The 14717-nt window shown below is 33.3% G+C and overlaps 2 protein-coding genes and 1 long non-coding RNA gene across 3 annotated transcripts; 2 read left to right on the forward strand and 1 right to left on the reverse strand.

The window, feature by feature from the left end:
• Positions 1–574: 574 nt before the first annotated feature.
• LOC107893388 (uncharacterized) lies at positions 575–1570 on the reverse strand. Its single transcript, XM_016818363.2, has 2 exons — positions 1184–1570; positions 575–1104 (listed from the first exon to the last, which is right to left on the reverse strand). The coding sequence occupies exon 2, from the start codon at positions 1092–1094 to the stop codon at positions 675–677; it is 420 nt and encodes a 139-aa protein (XP_016673852.1). The 5' UTR covers positions 1095–1104; positions 1184–1570; the 3' UTR covers positions 575–674.
• A 2253-nt stretch (positions 1571–3823) lies between these two features.
• On the forward strand, positions 3824–8853 carry LOC121212565 (polyadenylate-binding protein-interacting protein 7). Its single transcript, XM_041085617.1, has 6 exons — positions 3824–4073; positions 4898–5792; positions 6418–6859; positions 6965–7035; positions 7703–7827; positions 8140–8853. The coding sequence occupies exons 2-6, from the start codon at positions 4998–5000 to the stop codon at positions 8432–8434; spliced, it is 1728 nt and encodes a 575-aa protein (XP_040941551.1). The 5' UTR covers positions 3824–4073; positions 4898–4997; the 3' UTR covers positions 8435–8853.
• Positions 8854–10669: 1816 nt separating this feature from the next.
• LOC121212566 (uncharacterized) lies at positions 10670–11010 on the forward strand. Its single transcript, XR_005907877.1, has 2 exons — positions 10670–10781; positions 10915–11010. It is a non-coding gene; the product is annotated as an uncharacterized lncRNA (long non-coding RNA).
• The last annotated feature ends 3707 nt before the right edge of the window (positions 11011–14717 follow it).

Below are 14717 nucleotides of genomic sequence, written 5' to 3' on the forward strand. Positions count from 1 at the left end.
GAGAATGATGTTAGACACAAGTATCATAGACAGCTTACAAACTCTTTAATTTGAGATATTCGGGGCTTCAAAATATGGTTAGGAAGATATTTATTGTTTTTTAAAAGAAATATTTCTCATATTAACACCATCACCTTAGTATAACATAACAATCAAAATTGGATCGTAATAGCATATTGCATAGTTCATACATAACTTCAATCATAAGAAAAATTGTTGAAATTGACCATTATAATTTTCTTTGTAATTACAATAGAGTATATTTGCTACTCTAATATTAATGATACTTTCATTCAATTACTTTGAATTGTCCGATTAGAGCCTTTTAAGAATTTTGTGAATCTACAATAATTTTTAAGTAATTCGCATTAGAACTTCCATGTACCATTGGATGGAAAATTAGTTAAAAAAATACTTCGACTCGAATTTTGTTAATATCTCAAAGGAGATAAAGAAAAACACAAGTTAACAAAGTTAGAAACATTTGTTATAAATACAAATTGAGTTTTAATTCGATTATTATAGTAGGACATGAGTTTAAATGCGTTAAAACGTGTTATCTCCAATGTAAAGATTAGAGAAAATTAATTTTATTAAAAAAACATTTGCCATAAAACTTATTGAAAGCACAAATATTATTTCAACTTACATAGATAGAACCTGAAACCTCCTTCTTAACGTTCACCATCCGAAAACCTGGAAAAACAGGTTTTGGATCGGACAAACGACGACGACCCGTTGTTGTTCTTCCTCGGAGAATCCAAACTTCTTAAAATCAGATGTCTCATTGCAGCGATCAAATCTTCAGTAGGATTTGCCGGCGGACTCGACGACTTAAACTGTTCACAAAACTTCATGTGTCGAGCCAACGCTTCGTTGATCGTAATATCTTCCGGCGACGACGACCTAATCCTCTCATCTTTCACCGCCTCCGAACAAAGCCCACAAAGCCATCGCCCTTCGAATTTTTCACGTACACGAGAAATGTATGCCGGCGTACACTCCTCCGTTAGCCCACAACAATCGCACTCAGCGAACTCAACTTCGATTTGGTTGTTTTTGTTTTTAAAAGGCTCCATTATATTGGTCGCCATTGAAGCTCACCTGCAAAAAAGAAAAAAAAAACTAAAAAAACTCGAACTTGTTGTAATCAAGCAAATGGGTTTTTGATTTTGATTCAAACCCAGATGAGGAAATTTGTTTTATCTCTCCTTTTCCCACTCCCTTTCTTGAACGACAGCAATGAACATGTGAAGAAGAAGCGAAGATATCATATACATTTCAGAGCCGAAATTGGCTCGTACTGTCTATTTCTTTTTCTTGATCGGAGTCTATTTAAATTCAAAGATAAAAAAATGGAGAAATAAAAGCAGATATAGATATTGATTGCATGGTTGCAAAGAGATTATATTTTTCCGCGTATTTCTCTCCGGCTAAATGCCCTTTGATTGATTTGTTTTCCCTTTAACAAATGAATGTGAAAATGTTTGTTTATATAAACACAACAAATAAGGAAAGAAAAGAGATAACGCAATGCCTCAATCATTGGCGGCTTGAAGCCACTCTAATTGTTTTCCACGTCACTATTCAATTTTTTATATACATTTCACAATTCCTCTAATTAATTTTTTTTCGAGTTTGTAGTTATTTTTTTTATTTTTAATATTTTTAAATAGATATAATTAAATTAGTTATTATAAATATTAAATTAAATAATTAACTTAATTCAAATTAATTTATTAAAATAAATTTAATATATAATTAGATTTCAACTTTGAAACCTTTAATTTATTAAGATTTTCTTGTTAAGCTAAAGTGGCTCATTTTATTTCAAGTTAATTTACTTTTTTTAGAGAGTAAATATATTAACTTTATCAATTATTCTAAATAACGAGGGTAACTTATATAAAAAAAAATCTCATTTTAACTATTTAAAATAAAAAGTTTCTAATTCCGAGTTCCGACATTCATATTATATAATTCGTTCGCTTTGATCACTCTTATTAAAAATTCTAACGAAAATCAAATATAACATATTTTAACATATGGACCAATCATTAGATGTCACATGACATAATTTACCATGTTGTAAGTGTTGCATGTCACTTTAAAGGACTAAAATATAATTTATCGAATATTAATTGTTAACCAAAATAAAAAAAAAATTAAATAGTTGAAAACCCTTCCAAAAATCCAAACACCATCTTCATCCACAAATATTAATTTGGAATTTGAAAAAAAAAACATAACATATTAGAAAGAACTAACAAATAGCGACATCAGATACGACCTTCATCCACAATAAGCTCTGCAGAAATTATATCAGCTCAAAAGAAGTATTCAAAATTTCTTTTTTCAAATTTTCTTGATTTCTCATCCTTTAAAAAAAATCCATTTTCTCCGTCAATTTTTGTTTTGACTATAAATAAACAGAGATTTGTAATTGAAGTTTTGAGTTCTCTCCAACATTTTTTTTATAAGAGATTCGGATTCAATTCCTTAAACTCATTTTTTCTTTATGGATTTGGACTTTTTTTTCTTCGTGATGGAAAACTGGAGATGCGAAAAAGAGTTTTTTTTTTTAAATAAGAGTTAAAATGATACTTTTTTATTTCATTTAAATGATGTGGAAAGTCAAAATTTTAGAAATAAATTTAAGTTAAAATTTTAATAAAAATTTTAACGATATTAACTAAAATGAATGAATTATATAATATTAATTCCTAAATGTGATTACCTAAAATGAGGGTTTTGATAATTGGTTTGAATATTTTTAGCTACTCTATTCAAACATTCATTTCAATTTATCTTCCTATATAAATTATTATTTATGTTAAAAAAAGTGCTTTTTTTTTTCACTATCAATCAAAATTTTAATATAGTAAAGGAGCAAATCATTAATTTCACAAGTGGGACATTGATATTGGTTGCTATTTTCTATTTGCAATGGTTTGAGCAGTAGGCGATTATAATGCCGAAGTGCGGGTTCTGTTTCTGTTAAGACAGGATCTGCCGTTGCCAGCTGTCAGGACAATTACCGATCTTATGGGTTACCTAAGCTAAACGTGCTCTTTACAGATTTCTCTTCTTTCCACTATCTTTTCTTTCCCCACGACCAGAAATCAGCGCGTGTCGTCTACTAGTGTTTGATTCAACATGGCTGCCTAGTTTTCCCCTTTTGCCTTTCTTGTTTAAAAGGTTTGATTGGTCCCGCCTAGGAGCGTACCTTCAGAGCCTCACGTGCGCGTTGTTCTTGGTGCATAAGTATTTCTTTTGTCATTTTAGTATAACTCGCACCTCGCCTTCTAAATTGTTTACGTTAAATAATTATTTAGAATAATATTTTTATTAAATTAATATCCAAAGTTAAAGATACGTAAATAAAATAATATTTAATATACTATAAAATTGAAATTTTATTTTAATTTATCGAAATTTTTATTCATATTTTATAAAATTAAAAATTTAATCCAAGCAATATTATTAAACTTTGACATTAAATTCTTGATATAAAAATTAAAGGTTCAACAATTTATATGGATAAATTTTTAAAAATTAATAATTTATATGTAATAAATTAATAAAAATAAATAATTTAAATATGATAATTATTTAATACATTAATGGTGAATTTTTTTAATTCTATCATTTATTTTTAAATTATATTTAAAAATTAAAAAATAATAAAACATGTTAAAAAATATAATTAAAAATTTTCACAGAATTACACATTTGGATATATAATTCTCTGCTTAGAAACTAAAAAAGAAAAAAGAAAAAAAAGGTCAAATCGAGTGGCGAAGGGTTGTATTGGAATTGGATGAATTGTTTAATATTTTTGTGGTAGTTAAGCTACTAGCAAAAGCCATTTTTCGAACAAAATAAAAATCTCAGAAATAAAAATAAATAAATAAAGAGAACAAAAATCTGAGATAATATACTGCTGCAAGACAAAGCGAAACAAAAACCAAAGCTCAAATCCCTATAAAATTAATTTAAAAAGAAAAAAATATATCTGAAACTCTATCATCCCATTTCTTTAACTATGAATCCTTTCTATTTATTTCGAAAAGGTATAAATTTCTTCTTAGATCTCTCGATTTTCGTTTTTCTTTTTTCGTTATGTTTATTTTATTTTATTTTTTTATGGATTGACTTGAGATCTCTGATAATTAATGACTTGGATAATGCAAGATTTATAGCGTTAATTTATGCTTGATTTTCCTTTTCAATTATTTGTTTAGCTAGAACTTCGATTTTGTTTTGTTTTTTTATTTTTTTTATTTTTGGAAATCTGAGTTTGTTGTTTTTATTATTAATGATTTTTACTGTTAATGAGTTCGCTGTTTAATTGTTTGCCTGAGGAATTTGTGGCTTTCCTTTTCCAGGTTTAAGTCTTGTTGAAAAGTGGATTCTAGGGTTTTGAACTGTATATTGGCGTGATTTTGCTCTATTTAATGGTTTTGATTTAATGAAAAACTTGTTGCTTAGCTCCTAATCTTGAATTAAGCATATCTTGATGTTGTTTTTACGAAATTGATTAACAGTAGTTGCCATTCAGTTGTTAATTAGGCATAGTATTATCTATAGCGTTTGTTTCATTTAAAGCAATGGCTTTGCATGCATGCCTAAGAGTCAAATATGGTTATTAAGACTTCTATTATTTTCGTCATTGCCACCGTTATCATCCGTATTTTCATGGAAATGGCTATTGTAAAATTTTCTTTAAAGAGTGATGTTGAGATTTGGTGGTTTTGGGGTGTCAATCTCATTCTAGATTTGGTTATTGGTATAATATTTGTTAAGGATTGGCATCATTCACGTATTTTGTCTTCGATTTAGGTTTCTTTTGTAAGTTCGACTTATTGATAATGTGATATGATGGATGGTTTTGCAGGTTTTGGTTAGAGTTAGTGGAACTCGAGGGTGTATCCTCTGCTTTAGTTTCTTTTATCTATGCAGAATCTACTTTTTCCTTTTTATACATTTAGTAAAGAATGAGCTTATCTAAGAAAGGGATCCAAATTAGTGACACAAAACTGAATACCCCTAGCAAGGTAACAACTTTGAATCCTAATGCAGCAGAGTTCGTTCCTTTTTCTCTTAGGTCGCCATCTTCATCAGGAAGTACTATTGCGGCTGATGCAACAAGGTTTGCTATTTCTAGAACCTTAGGAAAAGCAGTTGTTGATCGGTCTGAGTCTTCTATTTCAAATAATTCCGATGATGAGGCTCATCAGTTCTGGCGTCGCCAGCTCCCTGATGACATTACTCCAGACTTTAAGGTTATTAATGAGGATGATTCTCAAGGAATTGGAACTGGGAGCCTCTCTTTAGCAGGTTTATCCTTGCATGGTGATAGTGAAGCGTCAAGGTTTCCTGCTTCTGCTGGTGGTGGATATATATTTGGTAATCAGCAGCAACTACTGCATCATAATGGTAATGGCAGTAACATCGCTGAAAAATTGAGACATCCTGCTTCATCTTATGGAAAGAATCCTACTGCAGCTAGTTTTCTACCTTTGCAAGCCAAACCTTGGGACAAGCAACTTGTTAATAGTGATCAGCTACTTACCAATCGGAGGGAGGGACAACCATATAGTGGAAATTCTAGACATAGATTTGTTAATGATTTGTTGGGGGAGCAGACCATTATGGATGGTCCTGAAATGAATCCTGTGGAATTTTTAGCTTCTCAATTCCCCGGACTTGCTGCCGGAAGCCTTGCTGAAGTTTATTTTGCCAATGGTTGTGATTTAAATCTGACTATTGAGATGCTCACACAACATGAGGTGAGTGGAGGTCCATAACTGTTTTTAGTTGATTTCTAGTGCTTACTTTTTATCCTTTGTTTGAAGATGTAGTGATATGTCAGTTATTTAGGTCTTGAAGTCTTATATTTTCCATTTCACGATTATTGTTATCAATTGTTGGAGAGTTGCAGCCACTCTAAGAAATGGTTTATGGTCTAGATCAGGATGCGGAAGTTTTTTCTTAAGTTTTTAATTTTCCTTTATTTATACACACTGGAAATGTTTTTAACCCCCCCCCCCTTTTCCTTATGCTATATTTACGGGATGTTGGTTATCTGTTGTGGATCCCGGGAATGTTAATGGTTTCGATGCTAACTGTTGCTTGACGGAAAACCTGGCTCCTAATGAAGTTTTGAGGTGACTCAATTCAACCACAGCATGTAGCCTCTAGTTCATTTTATTATGAGGCCTGGCATGGCAAGTAGTTTTTCTTTGTTGGGGTTTATCCACGTGGTTTTTGAAGTCATATTCTCCTTAGGTTGTTTTTACATGCTGTGGCTCACAGGTTTCCAGCATCCTCACAAAGTTTTTAGAATTTTTGCCTTGCGTTTTCTCCTTTTAAGATCTTTTAGCATCTCATGGATCATTTTGATTTTTATTGCAGCTTCAAGTTGATGGTGGTTTCAACCAGAACCTAAATTCAAAAACCTTGTTGGCTCCCAATCTAAGTACGCTAGGCTTCCCAGTTACTCTGTCAGATGATCAGAGCGGTGCTACAAAATATGCAGGGGATGATCTTCAACTTAATGTTGATCCTTATCTATCATCTGACAAGGACAACATTCTTATTTTCAAATCCAACTCTTCCCTTCCGTCTAGAGGTGCCATAGATTTTGTACCAGGTATCAGGAAAATGGCATCTCAAGATTCTGGAGTATGGAAGTATGATAGAAATGGTTCTGCCAATTCGACTGTTGGGTCTAGTAGAAGTTCTCATGGGTTGGCTAATACCTTCAGTCTTGCAGCTGGAAGAGGAGTTTACGCTAATAGGTTGCAGACGCGTGTTCATTCAGATCCTGCTTGGCTTGAAACTGGAGATGCAGTCGGTAAAATTCTGCGTTACTGAAGTTTCATGTGTTTATACAGCTTTTAATAGGAGCAATCAATGTCTTTGTCCATATCTATTTGTTTTAATATTATTGAGCTGGCAGCAAATTTATACCCTGAACTGCGGGAAGACGCTCAAGACCATGCACGATCTCGTAACGCATATTTTGACCAGGTATCTCCTTGGAATTTTATTGCATATGTCTAAACTGATACAATAATAGATTTTACATTTTTGTTGGCAAGCAATGAATAAGGTGCTCCCTATCTTATCCTTTTATTTATTATTCATTTATTTGCTCTCCTTTTGCAACCCTGGGAAATGAGTTTTTGCTTCAGCTACTACGGCTACCTTTTCTTCTTACGGTTGTCAACCAAGTTATATCAGGCATCAATTAACTTAGCTAGATATGCAAATAAATAGACATAATTAATAGAATATGTACTCCAATAGTGGTCCCCTCCATTCTCTCTTAAGGTAAGCTTCATTGTATTTCATGTTTAGTAATTTAGCTATCCGAATTTCTGAAGTTGGGAAGTCTATAAGTCTAGTAATAGCGGCAACAAATAATCAGTCACAGTCATCCATTTCAATATCCTGAATCCCTTGCTTTTCAAAGTTGATGGTACTGTAAAGAGCACAAAGTGCTTCGAGTCATCGACCATTAGACAGGTAGAATGCAAATCTCTGAAGTTTGATTGCCATGTCTACTCATGAATGTGAATTTTGCTCTAAATATTCATCTCTCTCTCTTCTCTCTCTTCCCTACTGAACTTAGTCTGCTCAACTTATCCGTATTGTTAACTGATGCTACTTTATATATATATATTGATATAATTAGGCACGTCAAGGATTTCTCACTGGCAATAAGGCTTTAACAAAGGAACTTAGCGTGAAAGGACAACTGCAAAATATGCATATGAAGGCAACTCATGGAAACACTCAAGAATCTTTATTTCGCCAGAGGTTTGTCATTTCTTTCCTGTCGCACTTGGTTCCTCGTGATGGTGGTTAACAGACTTAAACCCGTTCTTTTGTTGCTGGTAATGTTATTGCTTCTGAGATCTGTTTATCAGTGATTACTGACATTGAGGTTAAGTGTAATCGTTCCATATCCATCACTTCCACAATACCTTTTCTCCTGTCTCTATTTGTTTATGTACCTGAGTTTCTGGGTTATGAATCTTAGTAATTGTTTGTTCTTATTGCGGTATCTAAATCTGTGTTATATTATTTTGGTAGTCTTGATACTTTTCGACTGGTTATGAACTAATATAGGAACCAAGTTCCTCCTGAGATTGTTGGAGGGCAGGAACGGATCATAGACCTGCATGGATTGCCTGTTAGTGAAGCCATTCATATGCTGAACTATGAACTATCAGTGCTCAGGAGAACAGCTCGGGCTGCAGATCAGCGGCTTCAGGTTTACATAAGTGTTGGAACTGGCAACCATGCTAGGGGTTCTCGTATTCCAGCAAGACTTCCAGTTGCCATACAACATTATCTCCTTGAAGAAGAGTGCCTTGACTTTACCGAACCACAGCCGGGACTACTTCGAGTTGTGATATATTGAAGACCTGGACTCCACAGCACGAGTTCTAGGAGTTTTTGACACAACAAGAAAAAAAAGGAAAAAATCCGTTGAAAAGTAGCCATTTTTGTATCTATACAAGGGAAGGAAATGGAAAAGGAAGCATTCAAAGTCCGAAAAAAAATCCAAAAAAAAAGGGTTGGTAAAAAAAGAAAAAAAGAACAGAAGTAGCAGAAGTGTATGATTAATGGTTAAAAAGGTTAGATGAGAATAGCAAATGCATTTTGGTAGAGCATCAGGGGAGGGCGAGGCTGAGTCTAGCCGATAACTTGTTTTTCTCCGTTTTGTTAATTTTGTATCTTAAATTTATACTTTGTTAAATTACTTATTGAATTACATCATGATTGTATGATTCATGAAAATTAAACTATTGTGCTAAATGCTGAAACTTTTCATTATTACTTTTTAGGTCTGTATAGCTGTATAGTATTCAAGTTCAAGCTCAACTCCGTTCGAAGTTCATCTTGAGCTTGGTTGAGTTTCGGTTTTAAAATTCGAGTTTGATTTAAGATAAAAATTATATTACTTTTGAGTCTATTTATTTAATCTGCTTTATACGAGATTATAAACTTGGTTATTTGTATTTGATATTAAATTCGATTTAAATCCATCATTAGAACACTTGGATTTAATTTATCCAATAGTTCGAGAGAGTTTGGCTTCAATAATAGTGGGTAAAATTACAATAGAGGTCTTTGTATTAAATATTACATTGTATTGTATTTTTATTTTTTTAAAAATGGGTAAATTAATCATTATACTTTAGGTAAAAAAGTAAATTGATCATTTACTTAAAAATTTAATCTATTTTTACTTTTACTGTTAAAAATTAGTTCTCATACATCATTATGAAGTACATGTGGCACACTACGAGTTGTTGTCTAATTATTTTATCAATCATGTCAATTTTTAATAGTACAAATAGATAAAATTTTTACAAAAATAACTAATTTACTATTTAATCTAATATATAAAATTTTAATTATCTATTTTTTCAGTAAAAGAAATGCAAAACCTTCTTAGTTTTAAGATAATAGTTTAAAATACATCTATTTCACTCTATGCCATAGCAGAGGCGGATACAGCCCCGCAGAGGGGGATACAGGGGGGCTGGCAGGGGCCCTGGCCCCCCCTAAAATGAAAAATTTCAATTTAGGCCATTGAATTTTTTAAAAATTTTAAATTATTAAAAGTAAAATTGTACTTTGCCCCCCTTAAAATTATAAAAATTTAATTTAATCTTTTAAAATTTATAAAGATATAGACTATAAAAAATTAAAATTTTATTTGGCCCCTCCTAAAAATTTGTTCTAACTTCGCCCCTATGTTATAGGGCATTATAACGTGTCCACTCATAATTGGGGCCTTTATGTGCTTCTCCCGATGGCACGTAAATCAAACAACTTTCGTCCAAATCTTTTAAACAGCTTAGTCTGAATATGGAAATTTTTTCTTTTTATGGTAATAAGCTTGGAACTTTCTAATACAACAAAAAATAAATTATTATATTTTTCATAAATTTAAAATTTAATCTTTGTATTTTTATTTTCAAAATTTTAATCTCTTTTATTTTTAAAATTTTAAAATTCATTAACATTATTAAAATTATTTGATTAAATTCAAAGTTTATTACAAGATTAATTTTTTAATTGAATTACAACTAAATAAATATTTTTTATTTCAAAATGTTTTATTATTCGTTTTTTTTTACCATAAAAATGGTGTGAGTTTAATGGAATCAATGTCGTTGCATTGCACAGTCTGCTTCACACCCCCATTTTCTCACTGAAATATTCGTTCTTTTAGAACTTAACGTATATGGTAATTTTCATCTTTATCCTTTCTAGTCGTTATCATTTCAATGATAAAATTTTAATGTTTGTCTTTTTGTATAAATACTCAGCATCCAACATGCATTAAGAGCAGTGTAACCCTCTAAAAACAACCTTCAGTGAAACACACTTACACCCACCTCAGATTATGGTTTCAATCAATGACGATCATGCTAAGAACCACCACCCTTCTTCATCTTCAAATCCTGATCACTCTAGCCCAAGAGGGTTTGCCCTTTTCTTCCTCTTTTTCTTTTATTTTTTCCCTTTATTTTTTCAGTTTTTGTTAATTTTTCTTTTTTCTCTGTGTGTTGTAGGCATCAGCTGCAGGTATATGAAGTTGCAAAGAGAAGAAATATCATAGCAGTGCTAGATACAAGTGGAGGGAAGACAATGATAGCTGTAATGCTTATCAAAGATTTTGTTCAACCTATCAACTCCATTGATAAAAAAAGTTGATTATTTTCTTGGCCCCCACTGTTCATCTTGTTAATCAGGTTTACTTCTTTTTGTTTTTCCTGGAAAGTTTAAAAATTTCTTCTGGTAATGCAAAAAATAAAAAAAAAAAATGATCATTTTAAGTTATATATCTATGTATATATTGATGTATATATATTGTGTGTTTTGCAGCAATTTGAATATATAAAGTTCCATACAAGTTTGGATGTTGAACAATATTATGGAGATAAAGGGGTTAATGAATGGAACTCAGAGTATTGGGAGAAAGGCATAAAGGAGCATGATGTAAGTTCTCTTTTTAAGTTATTCTAATTCACTAAATCTCTTATTTATTTGTTTGCTATGTTAATTCAAATCCGAATCTAAATTCAAATCCGAATCTTTATTTTTCTCCAAATACATATATTTAACACCCGTATTTAACACATATCTGAACATTAAAATCTTGAAAAGGAAAAAAATTGAACGTACCATGTCCGACTCTCACATCCGAGTCCGAGTAACATGTTTTTGTAATTCCAATAGGGTCGGAAGCGTGTAAATTATTATACTAAAAAATCATACAAAGTTCAATTCCCAGGGAAGAGAGGTGGATCACAAGGATCTCTTAAATACAAAGTCTTTCCTTAGTTAAAATATCCCTTCTATAGTAATTTAATAGCACAATTAAATACTACTATTATACCCTTAAATATTGAAAGAAAAATAGGACAAGAAAGAACACAAGAGTTTAACGAGGTTCGGTAAATTATACCTACGTCCTCGGGCACTAACACCAGATGATAACTTTATTATTTCCAAAATATTACAAACAAATAGAATTCCTTAAGAATTCTCAAATGGGAGAAGAGAGAAAACTAAGAGAGAAAGATTGGTTGGGATAGTTGAAATGAAAAATGAGAAGGTCTATTTATAGTTGAAGTTCAGAGACTAACTTCCAAATAGCCTAAAAAATTAGGGACCAAAATTGCAATTATCCCATTCAACTTTTCAACATTCGGTTCAACTTGCTTCACCTTTTTAACAAGTTGCTTCCTACCTTTGTTAACTTTTTAACAATCTCCACCTTGAAGATTTGATTAGGATAATCACATCTTCACACACTTCCTTCAACTCCCCAAATTCGATAAAGTTATCTTTTGTAGTGCCTACAAATGCGCTCTCGAGCGCCATACACCTGAAGGTGCTCAAATTCTCAGGATGTTAATCAAGTTCAAACAATGATTAAACTTGATTGTTGTTACCACCTTGGTCATCATATCTGCGGGATTATCTGTCGGAATCTTCTGAAGTAGAATTTTTCCTTTTTCAAAGACTTCCCGCACAAAGTGATATCTTACGTCGATATGCTTGGTTCTTAAATGATAGACTTGAATTTTCGCTAAATGAATAGCGCTCTGACTGTCACAATATAGACTAATGTGACTTTGAACAACTCCCAAGTCTTTCAACAATCCATTAAGCCAAATGGCCTCCTTAACAGCTTCTGTAACTGCCATATATCCTGCCTCTATAGTAGACACAGCTACTGTAGATTGTAAGGTAGACTCCCAACTCACTAGGGCTTTAGCAAGAGTAAACAGATACCCCGTAGTTGAACGACGTTTATCTAAATCACCAGCAAAGTCGGAATCAACATACCCAACTACAAACTGACCAAGTGCTTCATCCTGCTCAAAAATTAAACCAACATCTACAGTTTTTCGAAGATACCGTAGAATCCATTTCACAGCTTGCCAATGTCCTTTTCTAGGATCATGCATATACCTGCTCACAACTCCAACAGCTTGTGAAATGTCAGGCCTCGTACACACCATCGCATACATCAAACTCCCAACTGCATTAGCATATGGGACTTTCGCCATATATTCTCTTTCATCTTCAGTCTTCGAAGATAATTGAGCACTGAGTTTCAAATGAGAAGCAAGTGGAGTACTTACATGTTTTGTGTTTTCATTTACACCAAAACATTGTAATAACTTTTTCAGATATTGCTTCTGATTTAAACAAAGCTTGCCTCTCTGTCTATCTCTACTTATCTCCATGTCGAGAATCTTATTGGCCTCACCTAGATCTTTCATCTCGAACTCTTGATTCAACTCAGCTTTCAGCTTATCTATCTCTTTTTGGCTCTTCGAAGCAATTAACATATCATCAACATACAAGAGTAGATAAATGAAAGATCCGTCATACAGCTTCCGCAAATACACACAATTGTCATATTTGCTTCTTGTGTACTTCTGCCTTCTCATAAAGTTATCAAATCGCTTGTACCACTGCCTTGGGGATTGCTTCAATCCATATAGCGATTTGTTCAGCTTACAAACCCAATTTCTACCACCAGCATTTGTGTATCCTTCGGGTTGAGTCATATAGATCTCCTCTTTTAACTCACCATGCAACAAAGTCGTCTTAACATTAAGTTGAGCTAGCTCCAAATTCAACTGTGCTACCAAGGCCAACAAAATTCTAATGGAGGAATGCTTCACAACAGGGGAAAATACATCATTGTAGTCAATTCTCTCCTTCTGAGCGTAGCCTTTAGCTACCAATCTTGCCTTGTAGCGAACATCTTTCTTGCTAGGAGATTCATCTTTCTTTACGAATACCCACTTGGATCCGATTGCCCTTTTACCTTTCGGTAATTGCGCCAACTCCCAAGTATTGTTCTTTCGGAGAGACTACATTTCTTCATCCATGGCGCATTTCCATTTATCACTTTCTAAGCTTTGCATTGCTTCTTCATAAGTGACAGGAATATCATCAACAACGCGAAGGGCGTAGGCCACCATATCAGTAAATCGAGCAGGTTTACGAATTTCTCTCCGTGGCCTTGCAACTGCAACTGGTTCTGGTGTACTTAATGGTTCTTGGGTCAGAACCTCTTCAACCTCTAATTCCTCCATTGTGGCTGGAAAATTAGACTTATTAACTGGGCAAATCCCCATCTACTCAAACTCCACCTGTTTTGGAGTACACTCCACCTGCTGTGGAGTATCGCTTGTCTGAATATCATCTTCTACCTTTTTTAATGTGTCAGATTCATCAAAGGTAACATCTCTGCTACAGATCATTTTCTTTGTGTTAAGCACGAAAGACGAAATCCCTTCACTCCAGAAGTGATTCCCATAAAGAGAGCTTTCTTTGCCCTCGAATCTAACTTTGACTCCTTCACATGGTAATATGCAGTGGATCCAAACATATGTAAGGAATCATAATCTGTAGCCGGTTTTCCAGACCATACCTCCATAGGAGTTTTTCTTTCTAATGCAGATGATAGCAAATGATTAACAAGATAACCAGCGTATATCACAGCCTCAGCCCAAAATTGCTTGCCCAACCCAGCATTGGACAACATACATCGAACTTTCTCTAGCAATGTTCGATTCATACGCTCTGCCACTCCATTCTACTGCGGTGTATCCCTAACTGTGAAGTGTCGAACAATACCATACTCTTGGCAAACATCGAAGAACGGATCACTTTTATAATCCCCTCTATTGTCCGTCCTAAGCCGCTTAATTTTCTTGCCAGTCTGATTTTCGATCATAGTATTTCATTTAAGAAAAACTCCAAGCACGTCATCCTTAGTTCTTATGGTATACACCCAAACTCTTCTGGAAAAGTCATCAACAAAAGTAACAAAGTAGTGTTTTCCTCTCAATGAAGGTGTCTTGGAAGGCCCTCACACATCTGAGCGAACATATTCCAAAATACCTTTTGTATTATGGATAGCAGTGCTGAATTTCACTCTCTTTTGCTTTCCCAGAACACAATGCTCGCAAAATTTTAATTTGTAAGCCTTTGCACCTTTCAACAATCCTTGCTTTGCCAGAATTTGCAAGGATTTTTCGCTGGCATGTCCTAACTTCATATGCCAGAACTGCATTGAGTCCAATTCTTTGTTACCGGAAGCTGCAGCGACTGCTCCAATAACTGTACTACCTTGGTAGTAATAAAAGTTATTTGTCCTG

This window comes from Gossypium hirsutum, chromosome A13 (genome assembly GCF_007990345.1).
Source record: "Gossypium hirsutum isolate 1008001.06 chromosome A13, Gossypium_hirsutum_v2.1, whole genome shotgun sequence".
NCBI lineage: Eukaryota > Viridiplantae > Streptophyta > Magnoliopsida > Malvales > Malvaceae > Gossypium > Gossypium hirsutum.

Excerpts from the sequence above, each read along its gene's own strand:
- LOC121212565 (XM_041085617.1), top strand. The coding sequence starts at position 4,998 with ATGAGCTTATCTAAGAAAGGGATCCAAATTAGTGACACAAAACTGAAT. Across the intron at positions 5,793-6,417 it reads AGATGCTCACACAACATGAG|CTTCAAGTTGATGGTGGTTT; the intron begins GTGAGTGGAGGT and ends TTTTTATTGCAG. Across the intron at positions 6,860-6,964 it reads TGAAACTGGAGATGCAGTCG|CAAATTTATACCCTGAACTG; the intron begins GTAAAATTCTGC and ends TTGAGCTGGCAG.
- LOC107893388 (XM_016818363.2), bottom strand. The coding sequence starts at position 1,094 with ATGGCGACCAATATAATGGAGCCTTTTAAAAACAAAAACAACCAAATC.